The sequence below is a fragment of the Semicossyphus pulcher genome, unplaced genomic scaffold, assembly GCF_022749685.1.
Source record: "Semicossyphus pulcher isolate SPU_LCO1_2020_fin unplaced genomic scaffold, fSemPul1.0.p SCAF_8, whole genome shotgun sequence".
In the NCBI taxonomy this organism is placed as follows: domain Eukaryota; kingdom Metazoa; phylum Chordata; class Actinopteri; order Labriformes; family Labridae; genus Semicossyphus; species Semicossyphus pulcher.
Window position 1 is genome coordinate 13,011,222 of NW_027211759.1, and position 26,573 is coordinate 13,037,794.

At 40.1% G+C, this 26,573-nt stretch overlaps 6 protein-coding genes across 7 annotated transcripts; 4 read left to right on the forward strand and 2 right to left on the reverse strand.

Annotated features, from left to right (window-relative positions):
* Positions 1-1,019: 1,019 nt before the first annotated feature.
* Positions 1,020-5,927, reverse strand: ppcdc (phosphopantothenoylcysteine decarboxylase). Its single transcript, XM_069686794.1, has 5 exons — positions 5,743-5,927; positions 4,520-4,615; positions 3,750-3,878; positions 3,470-3,638; positions 1,020-2,243 (listed from the first exon to the last, which is right to left on the reverse strand). The coding sequence occupies exons 1-5, from the start codon at positions 5,884-5,886 to the stop codon at positions 2,116-2,118; spliced, it is 666 nt and encodes a 221-aa protein (XP_069542895.1). The 5' UTR covers positions 5,887-5,927; the 3' UTR covers positions 1,020-2,115.
* Positions 5,928-6,096: 169 nt separating this feature from the next.
* hacd3 (3-hydroxyacyl-CoA dehydratase 3) lies at positions 6,097-10,723 on the forward strand. Of its 2 annotated transcripts, none has more exons than XM_069686753.1 (11): positions 6,097-6,267; positions 7,066-7,108; positions 7,198-7,271; positions 7,373-7,537; positions 7,671-7,716; positions 7,832-7,942; positions 8,029-8,156; positions 8,265-8,377; positions 8,957-9,063; positions 9,151-9,282; positions 9,396-10,723. In XM_069686753.1, exons 1-11 carry the CDS (start codon positions 6,190-6,192, stop codon positions 9,470-9,472), a joined length of 1,074 nt encoding a protein of 357 aa, XP_069542854.1. In that variant the 5' UTR covers positions 6,097-6,189; the 3' UTR covers positions 9,473-10,723. The 2 variants fall into 2 exon arrangements, with proteins under 2 accessions (XP_069542854.1, XP_069542855.1); XM_069686754.1 differs by lacking the exon at positions 6,097-6,267 and adding an exon at positions 6,951-6,990 and having other exon boundaries at positions 9,396-10,721.
* On the reverse strand, positions 9,780-14,969 carry ints14 (integrator complex subunit 14). The gene is made up of 12 exons (XM_069686751.1): positions 14,912-14,969; positions 14,178-14,464; positions 13,971-14,078; positions 13,654-13,809; positions 13,386-13,504; positions 13,149-13,291; positions 12,956-13,048; positions 12,310-12,454; positions 12,026-12,159; positions 11,549-11,667; positions 10,920-10,985; positions 9,780-10,648 (listed from the first exon to the last, which is right to left on the reverse strand). Exons 2-12 carry the CDS (start codon positions 14,397-14,399, stop codon positions 10,421-10,423), a joined length of 1,533 nt encoding a protein of 510 aa, XP_069542852.1. The 5' UTR covers positions 14,400-14,464; positions 14,912-14,969; the 3' UTR covers positions 9,780-10,420.
* Positions 14,970-15,347: 378 nt separating this feature from the next.
* Positions 15,348-18,390, forward strand: LOC138612964 (sodium/potassium/calcium exchanger 1-like). The gene is made up of 6 exons (XM_069686504.1): positions 15,348-15,418; positions 16,458-16,531; positions 17,291-17,518; positions 17,608-17,697; positions 17,896-18,056; positions 18,147-18,390. The coding sequence occupies exons 1-6, from the start codon at positions 15,391-15,393 to the stop codon at positions 18,388-18,390; spliced, it is 825 nt and encodes a 274-aa protein (XP_069542605.1). The 5' UTR covers positions 15,348-15,390.
* LOC138612603 (sodium/potassium/calcium exchanger 2-like) lies at positions 15,914-16,441 on the forward strand (the record flags this gene model as incomplete). Its single annotated transcript, XM_069685962.1, has 1 exon — positions 15,914-16,441. A coding segment is annotated over exon 1 (528 nt), but the record flags the coding sequence as incomplete, so codon positions are not given.
* Positions 18,391-20,871: 2,481 nt separating the features above from the next.
* Positions 20,872-25,984, forward strand: LOC138612935 (sodium/potassium/calcium exchanger 1-like). Its single transcript, XM_069686469.1, has 9 exons — positions 20,872-21,915; positions 22,701-22,760; positions 22,917-23,025; positions 24,179-24,259; positions 24,738-24,826; positions 24,980-25,222; positions 25,310-25,399; positions 25,477-25,643; positions 25,735-25,984. Exons 1-9 carry the CDS (start codon positions 20,872-20,874, stop codon positions 25,982-25,984), a joined length of 2,133 nt encoding a protein of 710 aa, XP_069542570.1.
* Positions 25,985-26,573: the final 589 nt, after the last annotated feature.

The window sequence follows — 26,573 nt, forward strand, 5'->3', positions numbered from 1 at the left end:
TCTGGAACGCAAAAGAAATGTTGGTGATGAAGGAATAAAGAATAAAGGAGAGGTTTCAATGCTTTGCAAAGAAGTTCTTTGTGCTGAAGTTTACAGTTTGATGACACAGAGATAAAGATACTGGTGGTGCATGTCATCAGGAAGTGGTTTGTTTTTAGTGTGCTGTAAAACAATAAAAGGTGTTACTGCCTTGAGGAATTTAATAAGACTCATTCCAACGGTGCTGATTAAGATAGTGTTTGTTATTCTGACCCTGCTTTACAACTATCTGGATAATGTGTTGAGTTTTTTTTTTTGACCTCTTATAAAGGCGTTGTTTTCCAATATAATAATATTACAGATAAGACATCCAGGGTTCCCACCAAAAGCTTCCTGTTCCCACTCATTTAATTACAAGTAAAGACAGTTGTCACAGTTTGCTTCCACTCACTGGTATAAACAAACCTTTGGCCGGTTTGGTTCCACATTCTCTTGTCTGTCTCCTCTTGACACGATCCAGACGGTTACATTTCACTCTGTGAGAAGATGGAGGGTTTTCACGAAGATAAACACGTCTAACAGGGTGCAAAGCTGGGTTTCCTCACTTCTGACCTTTGGCTCTTAGAGTCATGGTTAAAAGCATGTCATTGAATACATCTGTGAATCTTTGAAATAACTTTAATTTGATTTTTTAATTTTCTGTGAAGTGAATTTAAAAAAAACGTTACACAAATATTGTCTGCATGAATAAAATAAGAATATACGTTTACTAAAATAAGAACTAATACGTAGATTCTCTGAGTCGTGGGGGTCAGTTCTTCAGCTGACACTTCCATGTAAGTCGTCCTGCCGTAAAGCCATTTTGTTAACAGGCCTTTTGGGAAAGAATTCCTGCTGCTTTGTATCTTGTAATTAACCCCCGAGGAACCATGACAGCTTACACTTACTCGAATAAGAAGAATGTTCACATGTTGTAAATATCACCACCCTTAGTTAGACTAATATTTTTACTGACACAGAAATTTGACAAAACGCAACAATTCGCCCAAACTTGCCATGTTTTTATTGATAACATCACAAGCACATTGTTCAGCGGTGTTGAAACAAAATAAACAGTCAGAGAAATTCAGATGAACACACCTTAAATGTAATGAGGCAAGTTGAAACAGGTTTGTCAAAACAGTTTGTCCAATAACTTATCACTATGTTGGCAACGCACCATTTCTTTGTCAACTTCCTGTAAAGAAAATGTCATGGACTAACACGTACTGCATACTTTTCAGTAAAGTGATATGAAGTGGAAAAATTGCATTTTTAAATGTATCTGAGCTTCGTTATGTCATTAATGAAATGCTGCAGAAATGTACTTTAAGACATTTCAATGTCATTCTGGTATTAATAATCTCTGCAGAAAGTAGACCAGCTGATGGTTTTATTCTCTCCAACAAGCCATCAATCAAGTCAGCATGACTGTGCTAAATGATAAAAAGTGTTTTTTATTCTGCTGGCTGATTAGACGTTGCACTAAGGTGAAGCAATTTTATGAATGAAGGGCAAATGTAGATGCTGCAGTCCCCTAGAAGGTGGAGACACAAGTAACAGTGCGATGGCAATCAATTGTGGTCTGTAAACACACCAATGCAATCCAAATAAGATTGTTTACAAGGGTAAAATGGGTGAAAACAACCTTGTGAGTTTGCAGTGTAAACTTAGAATGACCTTTTGATATAGAGCCATAAACGCTGCATGACCTGATGAGCTGTCTTGATCGCATACTGAACTTATCAAAGGAGGTTTCAGTGAAATAATTATGTTATGAATAACTGTGAGTCTGTCTTGGAGCCTGATAAAAGGAGAGTCCACAATATATCAAGTCAAAGGACACAAATCAAAGAGAGCCAAAACAGAATCAGCAAACAGCGACTTTGTCTCACTAAAAATAATAATTTAAAATAATGAGTACAGCCAACATGAAGTATAAATACGCACAGGGGAAGAGGAGTTTTTGCCACAGACAGTCCTCTGTAAATTTACTGGGTGCTAGGATCTGTCTGTGCCTGTGTTTAAGATTAAAATCCAGAAAGACTCTTGTTTGTTCATTACCCAATTTCCAAGCTTTGCAAGTTAGGGCAATTTCTATTTGCCCTCGGTGCACACTGACTCTACAGTCTGATGCGGCGACTTCGGAGATGAGTCCTCCGCTTTTGAAAGATACTGTTTGACAACATTTACAATAGTCGACACCTCTGCCATGGCCCCTTTACCTGCAACAAAGCAAAGACATGCAGAGTTACAAACACACAATCCATTTTCACTCGACTACTTTGATGCAATAATACACAAAAACACACTTGTCATGCGCTTTTTTGACAATTACGTACTCACAAACACTCTTTGATAAACATATTTTGTTGTACACTCACAGGGTTTCCATAACTAAATATATGCGAAATCATGTAACTGTGTTGTTCAGTTAGCTGGCTCATGCAAAGACTGATCCTATTATGCTGTCAAGGCAAAGTCAACACATCCAGCTGCAACTGATTCCAAGTAAAGAATGTCCGGAACAAATCTATTCGTCTGTGGAAGCCGCTACAAAAGGAGTTCTTATTTATAGTCTTAGATAGTTGATCTTAGGGTTGTTTTTTAACTAAGATAAGAATCTTCATCGGTAAGTTTTTACAACTTTTTTCTTGATGGAACAATATTACGTTTATTTTTAAATTGTGTGCATGAATTTATGTAAGCTGTCTTTGAGAAAAACAAAGTATTATAACAGTTTGAAAAAAGTATGAAAAAAATCTAAAGAAGCGTACTAAGATCTTTAAAAAGCTACAGTATCAAGCCCTGTCTTACAGTGGAGCACATACATAAAGCAGAATGTTTTTTTTTTTTTACTTCATCCTATAGTCACAAGACACATGAAAGAGAAAGAGATTCATGAGGTCAGTGAGTTACATTGAGTATGTGCAGCCTGTGTCCTTGAAGAACCACTTTGACAGAAGTGTATTCTCCCCTAAGCGACATTAGTGACAGCAGTTTGTCTTCTTCTTTACCTTTCTTACATAATTGTTAAAAACCTATAAATACTTTCAGTCCTTTAACAAAACAATCATGTTGATGGATGTTGTCAGGTCAAAAGAGTTTCTCTAACTCATCACTGATGTAGGATTACTGTAGAGGACAATGCTGAAGGATGATGAGAATATACAGTGTCTTTGTGCTGGATGTAATATACAAACATGCCATCAAAAGTTGTTTTTTTTATTATAATTAACAGTCTAACTTCTGAAGTAGTTTCTCACAAACCAACCATTAATTGGTTGCAGCATCTCCTTATGTTCTCTCAAGTTGAACAATGTATTTTTTTCATTTTGCATATTTTCTTGTGTTGTTTTGGTCGAACTGAGAGGGTCTGGCATTCTCAGATCAAAATGTTCAAGTAAATGTTGGCACTTAATGTTTTTTTTGTTCTGGTATAAAAACCCACCTTCATCTCCACACACTAGCTTCTTAGCAATGCAGGGGATTTCCACGTATCCAAACTCCGTCAGCCTCGACACCTGCTGGGCAGTAATAGGATGTTGCCACATGGCTGTGTTCATGGCAGGGCAGAAGAGGAGAGGGCGACTGGTATCCCATGCTCTTACCACACATGTCTGCCAACGACAAAGACTATTCAATGGGAATATCATTTCAGAAAAAAACAAGAACATAATTGTACTTTGCAAAAACATTTTGCAGGTATTCTGATAAGTTCATATTCTCACCAGCAGATTGTCACAGATGCCATTAGCAATCTTTCCAAGAGTGTTGGCATCAAGGGGGGCAATGACGAGCAGGTCTGCCCAGCGCCTTAGCTCAATGTGCAGCACAGGGTCAGATCTCTGAGTCCACAGCTAGAACAAAGAAAGGCCATTAGGCACAGATCCTATGACACACTCACTTCCTCATTTCCTTACTGGAATGCAGACAGGGTTTCTGTCTTAACTGGCAGTTGACCATGTTGTCATGTCTCAAAATTGTCATGACCTCAGCAACTGGAAAGCTGCCAAACTGCGATGATTTGACAACTCATGCCACACTTTATTCACTCAGTGTGTTTTGATTATAGCTTTCTTTATAATGTTATATATAAGTTTTAAAACTCTTTTAGGCAAGGCAAGTTTATTTATAAAGTACCATTCATACATAGAGCAATTCAAAGAGCTTTACTCAGTTAAAAGAGAATTAATATACAGAATACAAAATCGTTCTGGTCAGAACAATGCAACAGTACATGCTTTTGAAGTCTACTTCATTTTTAGAATTCCCAGAATTCTTTCACCTGGAGTCCCAGGTTCACTATGTCTCAAAACGTATAACCCTGCAGTGTTAGAAAATTTGGTCTTGGAAGAAATGTCTAAGTTAGTTCCCCAAACTTTCCTCTTCCTTGTTTTTCTTTACAATCAAGTCAGCTTATGTGATACTAAGATAAAGAAACTCTGCTAAAGACTATCAGTAATGGCTGTAATAGGACATTTGACAAATTTTGGGTTACCTCCCACTCGTCCTTGTCAGTGTAGATTTTTACTGAAACCTCTGCAGGATTGTAGAAGTGCTTGGCATGCTCTGTGGTCACCACTTTAACATCCACCTGAAGCATGACACAAGACATACACAGATGTTTTAGTATTACTATAGGGCTGAAGAGAAACTATGAAGATTAGCCTCCTCTGGACCATATGACATCTTTTTTGATTCAATAAACTCGTTAATCATAGTCAGATTCATTCATTACGTTGTGTAATAATCAAAAACAATTTGCATTAATTAGGGATAGTAACTGTGGCGGAAATTTAAGAATAAAGGTACAAGAGAAAAGAGACAGTCAGCGTCAACAGGAGTCAATGATGAGTACATGTTCACCAGGATTTTTATGCACAAGATGAAAGGAACAATAATTACATTCAGGGAACAATCGATTACATTCAGATTTAAGTCATTAAGAACATCTTGGGCTACTTCTCCATCTTGGCCTGTCCTTGCCAAATGAATGCACACTCTTGTATCCGTCATGACATACTATATTTCATCATTACATTGTTCTACAGGTACATGTTGTATACTGGCCAGGCATTGCATTAGATTAAGCATGCTCCTGGGTTGAAAAAGAAAACTTAACTATGAGTTCAGAAAAGTCCAGTCACATGTTTTACCACAAACAGTATTACACAAACAGTCATATAGAAGATTATTGTATTTACGAGTCACATAAAGAGATTATTGCGTCAAATATAGAACCATAATAGATAACAGGATTATTATGTTAAATGCAGAGTCATAATAGATGAAAAATGATAACATTTCCACTACAGTAACAAGATAAAACATCTCCCAAACCTCTCAAGTACAACAATATCTGATCCTTACCGCCCTTTCTGGTTTATTTAATGTTTAGAAAAACTTTCCACGCATAACCCCTTTATGTTTTCCGTTTTCACTTCTCTGAAAGTACAAATCTGAAAGTTAAAAAAAAATGCAAATCAATAAAATTATATCAATGACACTGCTGGATTTTTACTGCTGTGGTTTATGTACAGCTGTCACATCTCCATCTTGCGGTTAAGGCAAGCTTGTGCGCGCTCAGCCAGCTAGAGTCGGTTCACAAGATTGTGAGTTGATGCAACGGATTATACTTGGTGTATATGTAAAGTAGATAGACAGAAGAAAGGTTAAGTAAAAAACAGGCTGGGAATAGGAAAGAAAAACAAGTTAGCTCACCTCAGGGAGCTGAAGAAGCTGGGATACCAAAAGAGGCAGTTTCAAGGCTGCAACACTTCCCGTCACGCCCACGAGAACACGAAATGTCCCGCAGGATTTCAACAAATCAGTTTTGAGAAAAGAAACATGGTTTTCTGCCTGCATATTAGCATATCACCAAGATAGGATCAACTAGCAGCCGTGTAGTTCCCCTGAAAACGGCTTTAATTTAACGACAAGTTACTTCCGTAAACATTCACCACTAGCCAATCAGAGTGGAGCACGACCAATGGCTCCTGCACGAGCACGTCTCTGCGCTGACAGATGGCGAGCGCGCGCGTTCGCAGAATATTCTGGGTATTTGCTGGAGCAGAAGGAAAGCTAGCATGAAGCAATGCGGCTTCATTCATTGTCTGCTCAATCTGGAGCTGTTCTAAACAAACCTCTTTAAAAAACAAAAAAGGCACAATGCCACTTACACCTCTCGTTTACTGGGCTCAACGCCATGAAGACATTTACCTGCGAGTGGAGTTGACAGACGCTCAGGTGAGCTAACAAAAGTATCTTGAGTAACACCACCTGCCTGCAGCCTCTTATCAGGACATTTTGAATTACTGACCAAGTCGTGCTTTATTGTTACTCCAAGGGTTCATATCAAGTAATGCAAATGTGGCATGCAGGCTCTGGTAACTGCCACACCGCTGGTAGCTGTACACTTTGCATGCTGGATAATAAACCAAGAGATCCTTTTAGACAGTAGCCCTATTATTTATCTGGTTTAACCCCGCCAAACCTGTTCACGGATGCGCCAAATTAAAGAGTATCATGCGATTGTGTGTTCAGCCAGTCACATTAATAACAAGAACAAATACCTCATTACTCCCAAGTTAGGTCAGTGCACAGGTGCTGAAAAGGTGTACATTCACCCAGTTATGTCACCCTAAGATTTCAAGTCACAGGAAGGAGCCTTTTCAGCACACTCTTGATGCTCAGGTCTTAAATGATGGCATTCATGTAGTGTGTTTTTGTATCACAGAATAATGCCATTATGTTTATTATACAGCGAGCTACAACATGAAGAAGGGTTGATTGGGGTGGAGACACTGTGAAACTGCTCATTTCCTCTTCACACCAGGAAATTATTTTAGCTGGTAATTTGATAACACCACTGAGTATGGATTACAGATTCTTGTGTAACTTTATCTTAACTGAGTTTTCTTTCTGACTGTTTATATGTCTTATGTCACTGTTAAGCTGGAGTGGACACAGGTTTGTAATATGGTGCTAAAATATCTGTAAGAGGAAGTCAGCTCATCATCCGCCTCTCTCTCTCTCTCTTTGCAGAATATTGATGTCAGCGTAAATGAAAAAGTGCTCCAGTTTAGAGGTAACATACATTCGATGATCATTTGACTTTGAATATATTTTTTTAAGGTTGATCATTTGTGACTCTATTTATGGTATCTTGTGTTTAAGGGCAGGGCCATGGTGCAAAAGGACAAAATGAATATGAGTTCAGCTTGGAGTTTCTTTTACCAGTAAAGCCAGAGGTATGCATCTGTTTTAAAGTCACTTCTAGACATTTACTGCTCTTTCTTTCTTATGTTGCTTAGTTTTGCTGGCAGTGCTCACTAACTGAAACTGTTTCTAGGTGAGCTTCAAGTCCACACAGCGGCAGGTGAATATTACAGTGCGGAAAGAGCAGCGAGGTTGGTGGGAAAGGTTAACACTGCAGGAGCGCAAACCAGTCTTCCTGGCACCTGACTTTGACCGCTGGCTGGACGAGTCAGACGCTGAGATGGAGATCCGGGAAAAGGTGAGATGTCCAACCATTTGCATTTTACAGCTTTGTTCCAGCTGTGTTAAATGTATCAGAACTAAGATTGTACTATTAATATCAAAGGCAAAGACTGAGAACTTTATAAATACATTTATTTTACTTTAAAAAGGAGGAGAAAAAGAACAGGCTGAAGGCTGCAAGGCAAACAGAAGAGGGTAAGTACGGAAATATGTGGAAAACTTTTGGGGGTAGACATTTGGTATATCTTTGTATAAGCAAGCTGTCTGCATCTGTTACCTCAATGAGTTTTGTGTCTCTTAAATATTTCAGGGTTTGTCAGCCTTAAAAGTGGATTCTTGTTTGTATACAACCTGGTACAGTTTCTTGGTTTTTCATGGATCTTTGTCAACATGACTGTGCGGCTCTTCATCTTTGGCCGAGGTGAGGACATACACTGCTGTAGATTAAAGTTCATCGATCCATTTTATCACCAAATCCTGTCAATTTCAACCCTACTCTCATTTCAGACTCGCTCTATGACACATTTCACACCATATCGGATGTCATGTTCTTCTGCCAGATCCTGGCAGCAGTAGAGGTCCTAAATGCTGCGTTTGGGGTAGTCCGGACAGGCGTTATTCCAACTCTTATACAGGTACACTTCCCAGAGTTTGGATTTGTTGTGATACCTGCTTTGCGCTATTTAAAAATGCATGTACCAGGTGGCGTGTAAGTGACTTTCTGGGTTTTGTTGTTTTACAAGGTGGTTGGAAGGAACTTTATCCTCTTCATCATCTTCGGTAGTTTGGAGGAAATGCACAACCAGCCAGTGGTGTTCTTCGTTTTCTATCTGTGGAGCGCCATTGAGATTTTTAGGTAAGTATGCATTTGCCTTGTCACTATTCATGTAAATTTGTGATCTAAAATATTATAAAATGGGATAATGGTACTTTTTGGCTTCATTCTGCCCACAAAACCACATAGGTTTTTAATGTTGCCAATGATAAAATTATAGCTGCAACAATAAGTCATTAAATCAAACAAAGGAAGTAAATCTGCAGCAATGATTATCAGTTAATTATTTGTCAAGAAAGCAAAACATTTGACAGCCCAGGATCTTAAATGTCAGAATTTGTTACTTTTCTTTCGTCTGACATCACAATAATTCTGTTTTAGGTTTTTGACAGTTAAAAAAACATGTCAACATTATTTACCGATGTTCAGATCAAACGAGAACATAATTAGTAGATTCATCGATCTTGAAAAAGCACACGGTCAGAAAAAGACCCCAGTGCAAATCTGCTCGGTTTAGCAGCTTCACTACAGTAACTACAGTCTCAACTTGAGTGTCAAAGGTTTAAGCAGCTGGTGCAGCAAGAATCGGTGTAACAGCAGATCATTTCTGCTACTTAGTTATTGATGCTGCCTAATGCTAACATGAAGCTTAAATTACAGGTACCCATTTTACATGCTGGGCTGTTTCAATACGGAGTGGAAAACTCTCACATGGCTGCGATACACCATCTGGATTCCACTGTACCCATTGGGAGTTATCGCTGAAGGTGAGCTTGTTTACTTCCCTCCAAATTACCGGGAGTTATTATTCTACACGCAGAAGTGCTAAAATGTTATCTCTCAATCCCATACAGCCGTTGCTGTGATACAATCCATTTCCATCTTTGACCAGACCAAACTCTTCAGCATTCCTCTGCCAAAATCACTCGGTACCTCTGTGAGCTTCTCTTACTTCCTGCACATCTATCTTGCTCTCATGTTTCTGGGTAAGTGTCCAGATAAAACAGCCATCTATATCTTTAAATAAATGCTCCGTTATAATTTCAGCAAGTTTGTTCTGATATTGAAATTGAAGTTCTGCCACTCCACCCCCCTTCAGGACTTTTTATCAACTTCCGTCATCTTTACAAGCAGAGGAAGAGACGTTTCCGTACCAAGAAGAGGAAAGCAAATTGAGATTCAGCCCCGATAACAATTCTAACACCTTTGCTGCCTGTTTATTACTGGAGAAAACGTTGAAATGATCCCCGTAAACCACGGTCCAGTTAAAGCAGTTTGAGGTTTTGTTTGTTCTCTCTAAAATAATTTGGTTATGGATGAAAAATCCCACGTTATATGCAATATGTCATCATTGCATAAACAGTCTTTGTTTACTGTTGATTAAGTTCTCTTAGATGTCTTTTTTTTGGAAGTTAGTTAACAAGTAAAGACCTGTAGAAAGCCATAGAAATTCATATCCTGTATGACAGTGTTTCTTCCCTTTTTAATGCAGTATTTTTGCTGTGTCACTCGCAACGGGCTCTGATAAGGAAACCCTTCTGTTGATATTCAATGTTTTAGGTGTGAATGAAGAAAGCAACAACATTGTCAACACTTAGTGTATTTCTAATCATTCCAGATTTCTGAATTTTCTAACAAACCTCAGGGAAAATTATGCTGGCGACTGCTGAAGTACAGAGAGTATTATATGTTCTGTATGCTCAAAAATAACCTGTGATGACTAATTTTATATTTGCATCCCTTCTTTGTTCTGTTTTTCATTATGTGACATTCATTTTAAATGCCAGCGTTAACAGTCATTTCCCAGGCAATTGTGATACTAAATAAAAATGAAATTTTAATTTGGTCATTTGTGAAAACAACCAACAAAGAAACATGTAAAAAAAATCTGTACAAGTTAACCTCATGATGTACATTTAACCATTTAGGCCGGGTTTAAAAGTGTATCATATGAATCCGACTTTCTTAGATTCCACATACACGTCCTTGAAGCAGCCCCTCTCATTAGTTCTTTGAACAGCACTCGGGACACACAGGTGCCGTTTCCTCGTTGGTCCACACAGGCTGAGGCTGCTGCATTTTAGTTCATATTCATTCATTCTTTCTTTCTGACGTTGCTCAGCTTCAGAAGTCTGTGTGCATAGGAACAATGTTGTGATCAAAAGCTGCATACTGGGAGTCACCAGTGCTGGCCAGTTTGAGTTGCTGTGCGGCATGTGAGAGCTGGAAAGCAGCGTCCGGATGGGCAGAGTCTGGCAGCATGGTGCACTCCCTCTCCAGCAGATCGGCTACTCCCTTCAGTAGCTCCCAGAAACCGAAAGCCAAGGCAGCTTTACGAAGACGGTTCAGCTCCTGACGGATCAAAGCAAAATTAAGCAATTTAAATAAAGAAAAATACTGAGATTTTTTGCCTTTATTGTAAAGAACAGCTAAAGAGAGACAGGAAATGAGGAGAGTAGAGATTGCTGGATGAATTACCAAATGATCCGCAGACCAGGAGACAAACCTGCAATCAGTGCGTTGAGGACTGAGCCTCTGCATGTGGGGAGTCCGATCTACCAACTGAGTTAAACCAGCGTGGCAGAAAAATGTCATAGTTCAGAGGAAATTTAAATGAACTTACCTTATAGAAGGTTTGAGTTTTATCTGGCAATTTCCTTGCATTTCTCAGGATCTTTTGCACATCAGTCTGTAGAAGGACAGCGTAATTAAGTTAATTACGTTCAAAAATGTTTGACTATATACTCGACACGTTCATAGTCCTTAATCTGAGTAATAATGATTGAATTACTTTTGTAAATAAACACATTGTTAAGGCTAACTGTGTGTCTGTTGAAGTTGGCAATGCTGCTTGGGTTGCAGTGACCACTAATGGTCATGTGGTAGGTTAATAAGTATTAAGATGAGGCCTCAAGGGGAGGGGTTTCTATACTGAGTGCTTATCCTTATCATTAGGGCACAAGTATCTTGTGTTCAGTTCAAAACTTACTATTCATAGAGTTCACATAATATCAGTTTTTGTAGAGTTGGTAAAGTGAGGGTTAAAATACTTTACCTACAATAAAACACCTTATCCATTAGAATTAGGTATAATTACATTGAAGTTGGACCTATAAAATCTCAGAGTACTGGGATATAATTCTCTCTTAAGTACCATGTGCACTTTGGGAGCACCTTATAAAAATGAAGCCCACCAACTTAGACTAATTGTAAACAAAAAGAAAAAGCTTTTAAAGCGTGATTTTAGTTTACCTGTAGTCCACTGGCCTTAATCCACACAGTGACATTCTGTGCATAGCTCCGTTTGACCTGGGGCTGTACAGGGAAAGGACTTTTACTGTCATCCTCTCCATAGGGATTTTCAGCAGCCTCTGAAATATGGGACATCAGGGAGAAGTCACTATCACGATCAAACCAGTCTTTGTTATAAAACTGTGTAATTGATTAACTGCCTGATTCTGTACACATTCAGAGAGGCCTTTGATCTCTAGTGATAAACTATCATTTACCTATTCATGGGTTAGTGAGTCATATGTCACATTAAAATGCAGTGGTTTTACAATGTTCCAAATATGACCTAGTTTATGCTGTTAGGAAGAAGGATACAGCAAATATTTTTTTTTCCGTTTGCTAAATAGACTTTGTAGTTGTTGGCTCTAAACATGTAGAAAACATGTAGTTTGCTTGTTTGTTTGTCTGCAGAGAGAGCACTCGTGATGAAGGGGTTACCTGATATTGGTCCCAAATGTGAAATCTTGCCCAGCCAAGGCAGAGGATCTGAACCAAGCTCGAAGAGAGACATCATCAGGTTCGACTTCTTCTTGCTGTCTGCCTGAGAGTACAGCATGCCGTACCAATCTGGCCTGAGAATAAGCAAGCCAGATTTAGGCCAGTTCCAAAGTGTATTAAACAGTTTTACTCTGCAGGTGTGATGATATTTAAATACACTACATTTTAAATTAGGATAGTAGGGAATTCTAATGTGTGATGTTTAAACAGTTGTTGCATCTTACCCCAGCTGGACCAGTGCCACCATTCCCTCAACTTTAAGACTGCCATGTAGAAGTACACAAAAATTGGGACTTTTTCCTGCCATTTGACTGGCAGAGGGTTCCTCCTCAAGCTCATCTGTGGCTCCAGTACCGACTTCATCCACCTCTGAAATAAAGCAGAACATTTGTTTTTGATCATACCATAATCTGACATGTGGCATGCATGATCAGGGTATTTGTGTTTTTTAAAAGGTTAGCTAGTTTCTGTGTGAAAGAGGACAATAATCAGTGTAAAATGGCTTTTAAAAATACATATACAGTATATTTAATACTTTAACTATTTATTGATTTATTTTATTTACTCTAATTACTGTGTGTTGTTCCCAGAAGCTTGTTTACATATTCTCCCTATTTACTCATTTATTGCATAACTGGAAGCACAATCTGAGCTGTTGCAAAAATACAACGTTGATCTTAAAAATGCAGTGAACAGTGTTTTTTGAAGCAGGAAACCAATTCTGAAATGTTGGGCCAAATCATCCGTGAAAATCAGTTTAAATAGACTGCTCACTTTAACAAACTCTTCACTGAAAACTGGTTACACATAAGCAACGATAGGTCTTTGAGTGCTTTTTGTTATAGCAACACAACACATTTCAACACTAACCTTTGTTGACAGCAATAGGCAATACCAAGTGTCTGGATATAACGGGGGGACTGGAAATGTCAGCAATTTCAATGAAGCCTACGATCTCCAAATCTGAAACAGAATAAAGATGTGTTAAGAGTAAAAAATTAAAAAATATTTTAATAATTATTTATTTATTTTTAATAATTTTCATGAAATTTGAAAGCAGCACCTGGATTGACTGTTCGCGGCATGGGCTCCACCTCTTCATCCATCACAATTGGTTCAGGGCGAGGGAAAACCTGAACGTCTGAGGACAGGTTCCCACAGTGCAAGACAGCATGGAAGGGAGAGTACGCGTGATCAATCAGCCTCCTGAAGACATATAATAATAAGACAGATTCCTTAGTCAATATAGAAAACATGATATACATAACTATACTTATTATTCTGAGTGAAGGAATCATACCCAAACATGGCCTGTACACTCTTCATGCAAAGTGGTCCTTCCACAGTGAAGATCTGTCCATCCCCTCCACTGATATGAAGTAGCTCCTCCAAGTTGTCCATGGCATCAGTCATCTGTAACTGCAATTACACAAGACAAGGGGTTGCATTTTTTGAGGCCGCTTGTAAAAGGCTAACGCTGACATGGTGAACACTGACTGTTATCAGATCAAGATACAAGTAAAAAGAAACTAATTGCTGAGCAGACATGAAAAAAGGTATCACCGTACCTCCTCTGCATTGGCTACACACATGATGAAAAGTTTGGTAGGGAAAGGAAAAGGGAGTGGGAACTTCTTGTCATCTCCACGCTGCTTCAGTGTATGGAGGGAGTGACGTAGGGAACCCTTTCCAATACCAAGAGATCCATCAGTAACCAGCACCACCTACAGGACAAAGGAAGAGGGTACATAGACATAATCCTATGTCACATAAATAAGCAAATGTAGCTAAGCTCATTGGAGATTAATGAGTTGACCCACATACACTTTATTTATTTAATATGAAATTGAGTATTGGTATATTATTGATGAAAGGACCAAAATACCTGACAGGGACAGGCACTGCCCCACTCCTGCTGCACCACGTTACTAACTCCTTGAAGAGCCGCTTCAACACAGGTTTTGTCATAGTCTTCCAGGTTGCTCAAAGCCTCCTGCACAGAAAAAAAAATTATTAAACATTAAATACCCAACTCAGACTAATGTTGTCTTCTATTTTATTAGATTTGCTTCACACATGAGGCACACTTTACCTGTAAAGCATTGTAATCCCTGGTAAAAGGCACCAGGAGCTCCCAGAGGGAAGAAAAGGCCATCAGTGATGTGAACTCTAAGCGGTAGTTTGAGGCCATGTGCTCAAACAACATATTCAGTCCATGGACAGCCAGGTTCTTCCTCTGAAACTCCTCGCTGCCATCCAGCGACACTGGCCGTGTCATGGACAGGGACACGTCCATTAAGACTACGGTAGGCATGGCTTACTGCTTATATTGGGTCCCAGTTATACAATAGACTTAGAGTATCTTCCAGTGTGCTCCCGCTGAAGGACAAGAAAGACAAATATGATATTTGTGAGGTCAACAGCACAAACTAAGAGTTAACTGTCGTTAACTTATCGTTAGCATCTTTTCCTGTCTCTGTAGGAAATGTTGACAAGGTCCATTATCAATTATTTCGGTTAATATGATCTAGTGTTTATCTTAGCGCCACTTCATTTGGAGTGTCATAATGAGGTTAGTTTAGATCAAACAAAGACCACTAACAATGGTGAAAGCTTAAAGGGACATAATATGTCACAGCAGAGGACTGTTAGCTAATGTTGGCTGGCTGTTCTGCTAACTAACGGTAGCATCCTGCAACAAAACACCAAAAAGAACCACCAGAAGATACTTTCTGGATACTGTTTAACAAACATGAGAAGATAACTAATCATAAGTGAATTTATAGACTATATATTTTGTCTGTCAAAGAATAAATGTCTACGTGCCATTCAACGTTTCGCTCGCCATCCAGTGTTTGTGTTGTAATGTCCACCACTACTTCCGTCCGGGTGACAACAGTGTACGTTCGAATAAAGAGTTCCTATGTGAACATTTTCATACTTCTGTGCGTGGAAATTCTAAATGAGAATTAACAAGGAAACTCGATCATTTTAACATTGATTCATTTGGCTTTTGCACATTATAAATTTAAAGCTAGAGACTTTATCAGGTTCATATTACTCCTGATCCATTTTCAACAGTTCAAATTGTTACGTGAGAGACCCGCTCTAAGGCGGGGGTTGATGTAAACAGAAGTTGTTTTTGTGCACTTAACTGCGCGTGAAAAGTAATTCTTGGAAAATGCTCGATGTCCCAAGGGGAAGATTTTTGCCCAGCGTGCACAATTAGATACTTGCATTTTGGCGATGGTGTCAGAATCCTGGATGATGATAATGTAATGGCACATTTTCCATAGAAACTGGTGATGAAGATGAAGAATCGTCCGTCTCAAGGTAAAGTTTAGCCAGCTCAGACTGTGACCGAAACCACTGCTTCTGTGATCGCTTTCGGTGTTCAAAGAAGACACTACACTTATCCTCTGTTGTCTTTAAGTGAAGAAACTTGAATTTGCTCTCTCCTGTTGCCCATTTTTGCACCTTTTTTTTAAGCCAATACCACAGCTTCTTTGGGGCAAAATGAATTCTGCAAGAAGGAAACAACTGCAGCTGAGCCGGATTCTAGTTTTTCTCTGTACCCTCTATCAGCTGACCATCAGTGTCAGACTGTATGAGCCATTGTCCCTGCCTCAGGTTGGAGAAGATTCAACAGAGGGGGTTGAAGAGACTACAGAAGAGTCCACAGGTCAAACAACAGCAGATATGCATGTGGTTCAACAAGTGGATGCTTCAGATTTCAAAGCATTCAACCCCTCTGAATCTCTAGCTTTGCCAAACACAAATCCAACCATTCAATGCACCTCTGTGGCCCCTGAATCCGTAACCACCATCATGCCTGCCTCACCAGGTGAAGTCCCACATATTAGAAGTAAATACCCTGCAGATTTATTTTCTATTGAAGACCGAAGACGAGGCTGGGTGATCCTCCACATCATTGGGATGATATACATGTTCATTTCACTTGTAATCGTGTGCGATGAGTTCTTTGTTCCTGCTCTGGGGGTAATCACAGACAAGTTAGCCATCTCTGACGATGTGGCAGGAGCAACCTTCATGGCTGCCGGATGTTCTGCACCAAAACTTTTTGCCGCTGTGTTAAGAGTCTTCATCCCCCACGGCAACATGGGTTTTGGACTACCCGTCGGCTCAGCAGTGTTCAACATTTTGTTTGTGATCGGAATGTGTGCTTTGTTTTCCCGAGAGGTTCTTCATCTTACCTGGTGGCCACTTTTCAGAGATGTTTCCTTCTACATTTTTGGCCTCATCTTACTCATCATGTTCTTCTTGGATAATGTCATCATGTGGTGGGAGAGCATGATGCTGGTGACCAGTTACGCTCTCTATGTGATTTTCATGAAGTTTAATGTGCAAATAGAGCGAGCCTTCAAGACCCAACTTCACAAATACAAACACATTGTCAACATTGATGCTGTGGAGGAATCTGAAAAGGTAAGCACTCTTGTGACATATGTTCTTTCTCATTTGAATTAAATTAAAGGTTTTTCCTACTCCTATACTCTGTGACCAACAGTATCATGAATCTGGTATTTGTTGTTCTTTTTACAAGAGTGGGAGAAACCACGAAGAGCAGTGATTATGGGACAGTTTGCAAGCACATTACTGACATTGACTAAATACATCTAAGAACATTTACATACTTGCATGTTGCAATGCCAGTATACATATTTGATCACACATCTACTACACCTTTAAGAACAACACATACTGATAAAATAGTTGTGAAAAAAGCAACATCTATGTTTAATATTGAGAAAACTGAATTCATCATTTTGTCTCTCATTCTGCAATGCTATCAAAACTGCTCATGAAACAGAAACCGCCAGTACTCATCCTTCATGTCACCTCTACTCCAACCTACTGTTGAATGCTAAACATCTTGGGGAATGCTAAACATTGGGGAAGCAAAACGAACAGGAAGCGCAGACTCCCCCTTTGAGGAGCTGCAGCACTGTAGAAAACGTAGCAGCAAAAGAGTAAAAAAGGAGCAGCCAGAGGACAAGATGGTACTCTTCAACCATGTACTGGCAGTTATTAAATATCTCTATAACCTTAAGTCTTAATAAGAGCCAATGTACAAGGTTACAACTTCAGGCGAATAACTTTTTAGGGCTTCTTTGGTATTTCATTTAATCTTTATTATGCTTAAACTATTGCCCACATGAGCAACACAAAAATGCTCTTTCCTAGGAGTGTGTGCCCGCAGGAGAGGATGGGTCACAAGGCGATGAAGATGCTATAAGGGATGAGGATGACATTGATCGCGATTATTTGAAGATTGAAGAGAAAGAAGATCAGAAAAGGGATAAGCCTCTGTCTTTAAACTGGCCCGACACACGATGTAAACAAGCCACTTACCTCCTCCTTCTGCCCATAATCTTCCCGCTGTGGCTCACAGTTCCAGATGTCCGCAAGCAGGTAAAGAACCAGACACATCCCTGACGTCAGCTGTGGTATCTTAAAGGTCTTAACATCTTGTTTTGCTTTTACATGACAAACTTTAACAGAAATCCAGAAAACTCTTTGTGGTGACATTCCTGGGCTCTATTGTGTGGATTGCTGTCTTCTCTTACTTCATGGTGTGGTGGGCCTGTCAGGTCAGTTTCTGTGGCCACAAAAATGGGATGAAATTTGAGATTACATTGATTATTACAGTATTTAAAAAGAAGACATCAGGAAACTTTGTACAACAATGCTATGCTATTTCTTAATTATATTTGAAAGAGTTAAAGTTGAACAAAACATGAGAGACATTCTTGCTTGTATTCAGTCTGAGCATGGGGTCACTCTTGTAGGTGGGTGAGACCATCGGCGTCTCCGATCAGATTATAACCATTCTGGCTGCAGAGATGTCCATCCCTGACCTCATTCCCAGTGTGATTGTAGCACGTAAAGGCCTGGGGGACATGGCTGTGTCCAGCTCGATGGGCCGTAACATCTTCTGCGTCACAGTGTGGTGAGTTTTCATGGCCGGTTGTGTCATGATTGACAGGACACTCTGATTAACAAACAAACATTTGTTTGTCTCTGTCTTTTTCTGTCAAAGCCTTCCTGTCCCATTGCTCCTGTACTCGTCCTTCCACGGTTTGGCTCCAGTGCCTGTAAGCAGCAACGGGGTCCTCTGCGCCATCGTGTTGCTCTTCCTTTCATTCCTCTCAGTCATCACCTCCATTGCATCCTGTAAGTGGAGGACGAGTAAGGTGCTGGGTTTGACCATGTCACTGCTCTACTTCATCTTCTTGGTGGTGAGACTGATGTTTCATTATCGTGTCATTTTATGCCCTGTTTAGTGCGTTGTGGGCAAAGAAGCTGAAATTATGCTTTTATTATATGTGTATGTTTTTTCTTGGTTTTATTTGCCTGCCTGTTATATGATCGCATTGTGCATTCAGAGAAATGTAAACAGCAGCAATTAAACTAACATACTGTGTGTATAATAACTGCAATGAAATCATTTAAATATCTGTGATTAGTTCAAATAATTGATATTTCATACAACTGCTTTCTATGATGTTGAAGTTGAATACTCTGTTACAGGGAAAGTAAAGGACAGCCCACTGTACGATTTTATTTAGGTCTCATATCATTCAGTAAGGTTGTTTTTTTTTACTTCAAAAGCAGTCTTTAAAAAGTGACTTTAATACTGAATAGTTTCATCTGATTAATGTTGGTAGATATCACATTTGTATGTAAGTGGCCTGACAGACAAACTTTTTATATGTTTTTTAGTAAAGTATCAAATCTACACCCACCGGCCAATTCATTAGGTACACCTGAAACATCTAATGTAATCCAGTACAACAGCTCAGCCATAAGATTTGCTTTGATGTTGCCTGTAATGTACAGGCTTTTTTCTAAGCTGTCACAGAGGTGTTAATTCAATGATGTTTCAGCGTCAAGGTCATAATTGGTGGCGGGGCTGTACCGAGCTGTATTATATTCAGAGGTGTTTCTAATACTCTGGCCCCCTCGTGTATGTAAATAGGGAGGACAAAAGATTAGAGACACATCTCAGTATACTTAAGTTCACTACAACAGCACCTTTAACTCCGGCCTCAGTAATAAACATCATTGAATTTACACACTTCTGACTCTCAACAAAACAAAAGTCAACAAAAGCTTCATAAGAGCAGAGTCCATGGCAGTGCTGTTGTATTGACCTGCATTAGATTGTACAGGTGCACCTAATTAAGTGGCCAGTGAGTTTATATTTTACACCTAAGAAAAAAACAGAATATATTTTACTTAATGTTAAAATGTGTTTTTTGCAATACGTATTTGTTTATAAAGAGTGCACAAATACACACACCTTTTTTCTGTCTTGTAAACATGCTCACATCCTCATATACCAAATTTTAAATCTTAATAGTTCCCTGAATGATTCTGTGTTACTTTACATTTGTTAAATAAATGAAAAGAAAAACATTTGATCTGGCTGACGCTCTGTGTATTAACCGTCTGTGTATCGAATTGATCTTGTATGATACAAGATCAATTTGATAGACAGTATTCCTGTAAAGTGTGATTATTTTCGCAATGAAAATGATCAGGTGGGGTGTGTGGTGTGGGTGGATGTTGATTTCACAGTTAAAAGTTCAGTTTTGTTAAATTTATAGGACAGTTACAGAATCTTACATGACAAGAAAAAATAAAAACATCAATTATTACTCTTAAAGCGAAGTCTTAAAGTTTATTTCTGTGCGCTGTGCTCATAAATTGAAAGGCTAGCTAAATTAGCATTACTGTTGGACAGCTAAGGTAGGCTACCTCGTCTCACTTATGTTAACGTACCTTTCTTAAAAGCGACTAAAAGCGACAAAAATGCATGACCTATGTATGTACTGTTTTTGAGGAACTTTATGATGTGCACCACTGCTTCTGTCTGGGTTAAAGCAGTGTAAATTACAATAAAAATAGCCTCTGATCAAATCTTGCGAAGGGGATTTTCATATTCCTGTCCTGAGAAAAGTATGCACAAAAAATCAGCAAAACTAAAACTAATATTTATATTAAAATTATATACATTTTGGGCATTGGGATTGAAAGTTAGCCATTCCTTTTTAATTATTATGTTTCTTTAACAACATATAATTTCAAAGTGTGAGGCTTCATATGCATTTTATTTTCTAAATATGCAACATACTAGCATTAGACCAAGGCGCCACTTATATTTTGCAGCAAATTAAATATTACCATGCTATGCTCATGATAAAGTGAGAGTGAGACAATGCACATAATCCTCTTAGAAGACTTCAGGTATTATGCTGATCCATTGTGAACACTTGTCCTGTGTCCTACATAACCCTTCGGCCATTGGCAACAGTTTGGAGCTTGTGCCACAATACCAGCTGTGGAATTCTGCTTGTACTTTCCTTGTAAGTAAATGCATTGTTTTTTTTTAACCATAAATATTGTAGTTGTTATCCTGTTTTAACGTTCAGTGTCCATTTATGTGTTGCAGGTGCTCATGTTGTCCCTTATGTTGTTCTTTGTAAACCTGCATGCAAAGAAAGTAGTTGGGCTTGTTATTCAGTAGTTCACCACTGTTGTGCCACCTTCCGTCTAAATGTCATGTTATCTCTGATGTTTCTTTTCTTTCCAATAGGCTGGATTTTCTTAGAAGTTGAGGATGTAACATGAATCCCCCCGCTGAAGCTTTGGATCCTGTCACCCCACTGTCTGCTGGGGAGAGAGCCGGCCCTTTGCTCCATCAAAGCCCACTGATGCTGCTTTATTCTGCATAGCTAGTAGCATTACCGCTTTGGACCAAAATGCATAGTACAAGAAGGAAGCGACTGCAGCTAAGCAGGGTCCTGTTCCTCCTCTCTGGGGTTTTTCTCTGTACCCTGTACCAGCTGACCATCAGTGCCAGACTGTACGGACCTTTTCCCTTGCCTCAGGTTGGAGAGGATTTTGGAGAAGGTTCAACAGAGGGGGTTGAGGAGACTACAACAGACACTCAGGAGCAAGAGGAACTTCTCACTGTGACACATGAATTAGAGTCCACGGATCAAACAACGCCGGAGACGCATGTGGTGCATTCGCTGGATACAACTTTAGATTTAATAACATCCACCGCCACTGAATCTCCAACATCCCCAACCACAAACCGGACTTTTGTGCATTGCATCTTTGTGGCCCCTGAGCCGACACAGGAGACGCCCACACCGGCTCCCGCCCCTCCTGTCGCCACCATCACCCCTGCTTCTCCTGGTGAAGCTCCGCATATTAAGGGGGAGTACCCTGAAGATTTATTTTCTGTTGAGGACCGCAGGCGAGGCTGGGTGATCCTCCACATCATTGGGATGATGTACATGTTCATTTCACTCGCAATCGTGTGCGATGAGTTCTTTGTTCCTGCTCTGGGGGTAATCACAGACAAGTTAGCCATCTCTGACGACGTGGCAGGAGCAACCTTCATGGCTGCAGGAGGTTCTGCTCCTGAACTCTTCACCTCCTTGATAGGAGTCTTCATCGCCCACAGCAACGTGGGTATTGGCACTATCGTCGGCTCAGCGGTGTTCAACATTTTGTTCGTGATCGGAATGTGTGCTTTATTCTCCCGGGAGGTTCTTCATCTTACCTGGTGGCCACTCTTCAGAGATGTTTCCTTCTACATTCTTGACCTCATCTTACTCATCATGTTCTTCTTGGATAACGTCATCATGTGGTGGGAGAGCATGATGCTGGTGACCAGTTACACTCTCTATGTGATATTCATGAAGTTTAATGTGCAAATAGAGCGAGCCTTCAAGACCCAACTTCTCAAACACAAGAACATTGTCAAAATTATTGCTGAGGATGAACCTGAAAAGGTAAGCACTCCTCCTGTGACAAAACACGACCCTCATCTACAATCAATTGACACAGAGCTGTCTAATATTGGGCCTTATCAATCTCAATGGGTAGAAGAAACCTTGAAGAGTGTGCAGACATTTCCCCAAAGTTGTCAAAATGCTTCTAAACATATAAGCATACTTTTATTTGTTGGAACAGTGATATTGAAACAAAGTTTTTCTATCAGATAATAAAGCACTCTTTAAAACATGCATATTCTCAGAAGTGAAACTAGCCCATTCACTCATGCACAGTTTTGTCTCTTCTTGAGTCATCACAAGCGGAGTGGTTTATCACTTAAACAGAAACCCACATTATTCATCACTTGCGACCTCTCTACTCCCACCCGCTGTGGGTTTTACGCAAATTGTGACAAAAGAGCGAAATGACTCCGGCGAAGGCCTTGAGGGACCAAAGCTGATCAGCCGCAGTACACTAATCCCTCGAGGAGCCACGGCTCTGTGCAAACTGTAGCATCGACATATAGTGTATTTAACCCTGGTGAGTGTGATTGAGGCTTAATGTACACAAAGTGCAGCTGCGGTTTTTGTCACACTCAGCAGAGCTGTGTTCCTGTCGAGTAACATGTTATTATTTCAACTGATGATAATGCTTTATCATATACTGTATATAATAACTCACTCTATAGTATTCTTCCACAAAATAATCCATCACATACCAAGATATCATGGTGTACAGTGTGTGAAACAGCAATGTAAAAACATAAAAATGATTGTAACTGAATAACCATTGTTGCACACAGACAAATGGGGACGCTGAAGATAACGCCACTCCCGCTCCAGAGAACAAGAATTGGTTAAAGGTAAAAAAAACCCATAATCAATATACCCTAGACACAGACAGTGTTCCTATTGACTTCCTCCCACTGAACATGCCTCCTTCAAAGCACTGAAAGTTAAAATTCAAGCCCGATCTCCGTCATGACACGGTTGTCTAACATCCATGTCTCTTTCCTCAGTTGAAGCCGGCCCTTCAGCGTGGTGGAAGTTCAGCTTCTTTACACAACAGCACCATGAGAAACACCATCTTCCAGCTCATGATCCACACATTAGACCCGCTAGGAGAGGGTGAGTTCCATATCGACGCAATGATTGACTGAATGATTGTCTGCTCTTCTGTGTGTCCTTCTCATAGTAAAACAGATTAGCAAAGTGTCCTAAACGAAGGCAGCACTAAGTCCAGATTGATACTAAGCAGATAAATACTCATCTCAGTCTATGGAGGGATCTCACTGAAGGCCCACAGTGAAATATACAATAGAATCCAAGTATGCACATAGCTGGCCTTCAGTTGTCCCGCACCGCTTTCAAAGTTCTCTTCCCTTATAGGATCATATCACAGCAACGGTCTTATTTCCTGTTGGATGGTTGCCATAGGCGAGGACACCTGTGTCCGCTGTGTCCTCATCTCACAGGCCTCCAGGCAGCAAACACTATTCCAGCACAATAACAAGCTTTTGAATGGTTCTGTCAAATCTGATTCACAGCCGGCATTTCCTTTGTCCATGTTCTTCTGAGATCAGCGGTGACATCAAGATGCTTTAAAGCAACATTACAAATATCTGTGGTTTCCTTTACTTACCTTAAAGCTCCTTCTGTCTGTCTGAAATAGACTGCAATTAATTCTGGTGTCTCTATATGACCTAAAAAAGCAAACCAGACCATCAGCGACAAGATTGATTATTTTTATATAGTTATTTTTAATGCCTTAAACTGCTGGCGGGGGGTAGGTGTCAGACGAAGCGATTAACTGCACGCTGCCTTTGTTTACATTTTTCAGTGCTGGAATTTAAAGTGAGTGATACATGTGACTGTTTAAGAAAGCACGATGAGATTTTTTTGTTTAAAACCACTACTTAACAAGAGATCAGAGGTACGGCTTTGTCCACAGGGGGCGCCAAAATCAACACAAATTGAAAGTTCCCCACAGCAGCTTTAATTATCGGCTGCCACACTAACAGACAAAAAGATGTTATAAGATGTGATATTTGAGTAGTAGGAGCAGAGTAAAGAGAAGAAAAGTGTATTAAAAATGTGTTTGTTCATGACATTGCTCTGTGCTGCTGTATAATTATGTTGCGGTTGTTTGTGATGTTGCGCTGCCAAGTTTAAATTGATCCTCTATCTAACTGTTAAACTATGAAATTGTTATTATTATCACATGGCTGAGTAATTCATGGCACATTTCCAAGTTAATTTTTGCTTCTTTGATTGTTCGTAGGGAAATTTAAGGATAAGGCTGAGACTCTGAATAATGTGGCTAGAAGGACAGCAGAGAGAAAAACTCAGGACAAAAGTGAAGGTAAATTGGGAGGATCTGACGATCATCCTCGGATCAGGCGGCTTTCACTGAGCTTTCAGAGTCTGATCTTGGACAGAGTCTGAAAGCTTCCGATCGTCTGGGCTGCAAAGCTCTGAGTCACGGCGAAACCAAAACACTTCAGAATGTGAAATGAAAGAGAAGAAACAGATCTGTGACTGCAGGAAGATCAGATATACATGCTTAATGCCCTTCATGGTGATAAGATAAGATAACAAACTTAAGTGTCTTAGCCTTCATTTTAATGCTGTACTGTAGGTTCAAATTGCATACAGTTCCAATATACTGTATAAAAAACAAAGGGTACTATTTTATGAAAGTATATTAATACGTTTGCTTCATTTCTCCAGATGGCCAGTGCTAAAGTCTTAAGAATAAAAGGGGAATTATTAAAGGTAGCTGACTGAGTATGTGGCAGCATTAGGGGGAAATGTGCAACATTTCTGGATTCCTTTCACAGATGCTGGAGGGAAAACCGAGCAGACCAAAGAGCCAGAGGCTTCCCCAGCCGCAGAAACAGAGAAGAAGGAGCAGCCAGACGACAAGAAGGTACTCTCCAACCACGTCCTGGTTGTTATCAAAAAGCCCAGAAGTCAGTCTTTGATACCTGTCATTGTACAGAGCTACAACGTCAGGCCTCTTCTCTGGTGTTTGCCTTTATTCCTCTTTTGCCTCTGCTGTCGTCCATTGTGATGCCTTCAGGAGGATGTGCCAGGAGGAGGGGGTGAGGGTGGCTCTGGAGGCTCAGAAGACTCTGACAGCGATGATGATGACAGCGATGACGACAGCGATGAGTCTAGTGAAGATGAGGATGAGGAAGAGGAGGAGAAAGAGGAACCTCTGTCTTTAGAATGGCCGAACACACCGCTTAAACAAGCCACTTTTCTCATCCTGCTGCCCATAATCTTCCCGCTGTGGCTCACAGTTCCAGATGTCCGCAACCAGGTAAAGAACCAGACACATCTCCGACATCAGCTGGGGTATTTTAAAGGCCTCAACGTCCTGTTTTGTATCACAAACTTTATCCAACAGAAATCCAGAAAATTCTTTGCGTTCACTTTCCTGGGCTCTATTATGTGGATTGGCATCTTCTCCTACCTCATGGTGTGGTGGGCCCATCAGGTCAGTTCAAGTAGAGCAAGACTTCTTTTCTATTTCTGTAGCTTCTGTCCCCTCTGAGCTTTGGTGTTCCCTCCTAGGTGGGTGAGACCATCGGCATCTCAGAGGAGATTATGGGCCTTACTATTCTGGCTGCAGGGACGTCCATCCCCGACCTCATTACCAGTGTGATAGTGGCGCGTAAAGGCCTGGGGGACATGGCCGTGTCCAGCTCTGTGGGGAGCAACATCTTTGACATCACTGTGGGGTGAGCTCCGGTAGAATTAAGTGTCAAGTTTGAAAAAGAAATGCTGATAAACGCAATCTAATTTTCTCTCCGTGCCCTTTAATCTCAACAGTCTTCCAGTCCCGTGGCTCCTGTACTCGTCCTTCCACGGGTTCGCTCCAGTGGCCGTCAGCAGCAACGGCCTCTTCTGCGCCATCGTGCTTCTCTTCATCATGCTCCTCTTTGTCATCATCTCCATTGCATCCTGTAAGTGGAACATGAACAAGGCTCTGGGTTTCACCATGTTCCTGCTCTATTTTATCTTCGTGGTGCTTAGCGTGATGCTGGAGGATCGCATCATTATCTGCCCTGTGTCCATCTGATTGTGTGAGCAGCAGGCATCTCTGCACTAAAGCAGAACTGTGAACCCATACGTGTGCTGAACATGGGACTGGATATCAGAAACTCTAAAGAAAGCTTCTGTAGTTTTTCTTCATTGCTGCAAGTGGCAAATGTCCAGCACAACAGCAGCAGTACACATGCAACATTTTGTAGAACTACTCACTTTTAGCAACAATGGCAGCTTTTTTTTTTTTGAATTAGGGATGCACAATATTGGATATTTTGCCAATATGCTGATATTTCCCAACCCTTCATTACCGATATATTAGGCACGTGTTTCTTTTCACCTAAGTCTCCCCTGTAGTGGAATTGATATCATGGCTACTCTTACTGTCGTGACCCACTGACAGATGTAGAAATAACATAATACAGTGCTTTTAAAAATGTACACATTCACTGGGCAACACAAGAAAACTACTTAAACATAGGTTATGTGCAAAATGCAAAATTTATTTGTATGTAACATTTTCTTTCAAATAAAACTGCAATATTTGCTTTTTGAATCATCGAGCACTTAGGCAAAATGAAAGTGTTGTTTTATCAGCAGAAAATATCGGTAGACATTTTCAA

Excerpts from the sequence above, each read along its gene's own strand:
- LOC138612935 (XM_069686469.1), top strand. The coding sequence starts at position 20,872 with ATGCATAGTACAAGAAGGAAGCGACTGCAGCTAAGCAGGGTCCTGTTC. Across the intron at positions 21,916-22,700 it reads CTGAGGATGAACCTGAAAAG|ACAAATGGGGACGCTGAAGA; the intron begins GTAAGCACTCCT and ends TGTTGCACACAG. Across the intron at positions 25,644-25,734 it reads ATCTTTGACATCACTGTGGG|TCTTCCAGTCCCGTGGCTCC; the intron begins GTGAGCTCCGGT and ends TAATCTCAACAG.
- ppcdc (XM_069686794.1), bottom strand. The coding sequence starts at position 5,886 with ATGCAGGCAGAAAACCATGTTTCTTTTCTCAAAACTGATTTGTTGAAA. Across the intron at positions 4,616-5,742 it reads AGCTTCTTCAGCTCCCTGAG|GTGGATGTTAAAGTGGTGAC; the intron begins GTGAGCTAACTT and ends GTCATGCTTCAG. Across the intron at positions 2,244-3,469 it reads GCTAGTGTGTGGAGATGAAG|GTAAAGGGGCCATGGCAGAG; the intron begins GTGGGTTTTTAT and ends GCTTTGTTGCAG.
- ints14 (XM_069686751.1), bottom strand. The coding sequence starts at position 14,399 with ATGCCTACCGTAGTCTTAATGGACGTGTCCCTGTCCATGACACGGCCA. Across the intron at positions 13,810-13,970 it reads GCAGTGCCTGTCCCTGTCAG|GTGGTGCTGGTTACTGATGG; the intron begins GTATTTTGGTCC and ends TTTGTCCTGTAG. Across the intron at positions 10,649-10,919 it reads AAACTCAAACCTTCTATAAG|GAGCTGAACCGTCTTCGTAA; the intron begins GTAAGTTCATTT and ends TTGATCCGTCAG.
- LOC138612964 (XM_069686504.1), top strand. The coding sequence starts at position 15,391 with ATGAAGATGAAGAATCGTCCGTCTCAAG. Across the intron at positions 15,419-16,457 it reads GAAGAATCGTCCGTCTCAAG|AGCGAGCCTTCAAGACCCAA; the intron begins GTAAAGTTTAGC and ends ATGTGCAAATAG. Across the intron at positions 18,057-18,146 it reads ATCTTCTGCGTCACAGTGTG|CCTTCCTGTCCCATTGCTCC; the intron begins GTGAGTTTTCAT and ends TTTCTGTCAAAG.
- hacd3 (XM_069686753.1), top strand. The coding sequence starts at position 6,190 with ATGCCACTTACACCTCTCGTTTACTGGGCTCAACGCCATGAAGACATT. Across the intron at positions 6,268-7,065 it reads TGGAGTTGACAGACGCTCAG|AATATTGATGTCAGCGTAAA; the intron begins GTGAGCTAACAA and ends CTCTCTTTGCAG. Across the intron at positions 7,943-8,028 it reads GCTCTTCATCTTTGGCCGAG|ACTCGCTCTATGACACATTT; the intron begins GTGAGGACATAC and ends CTCTCATTTCAG.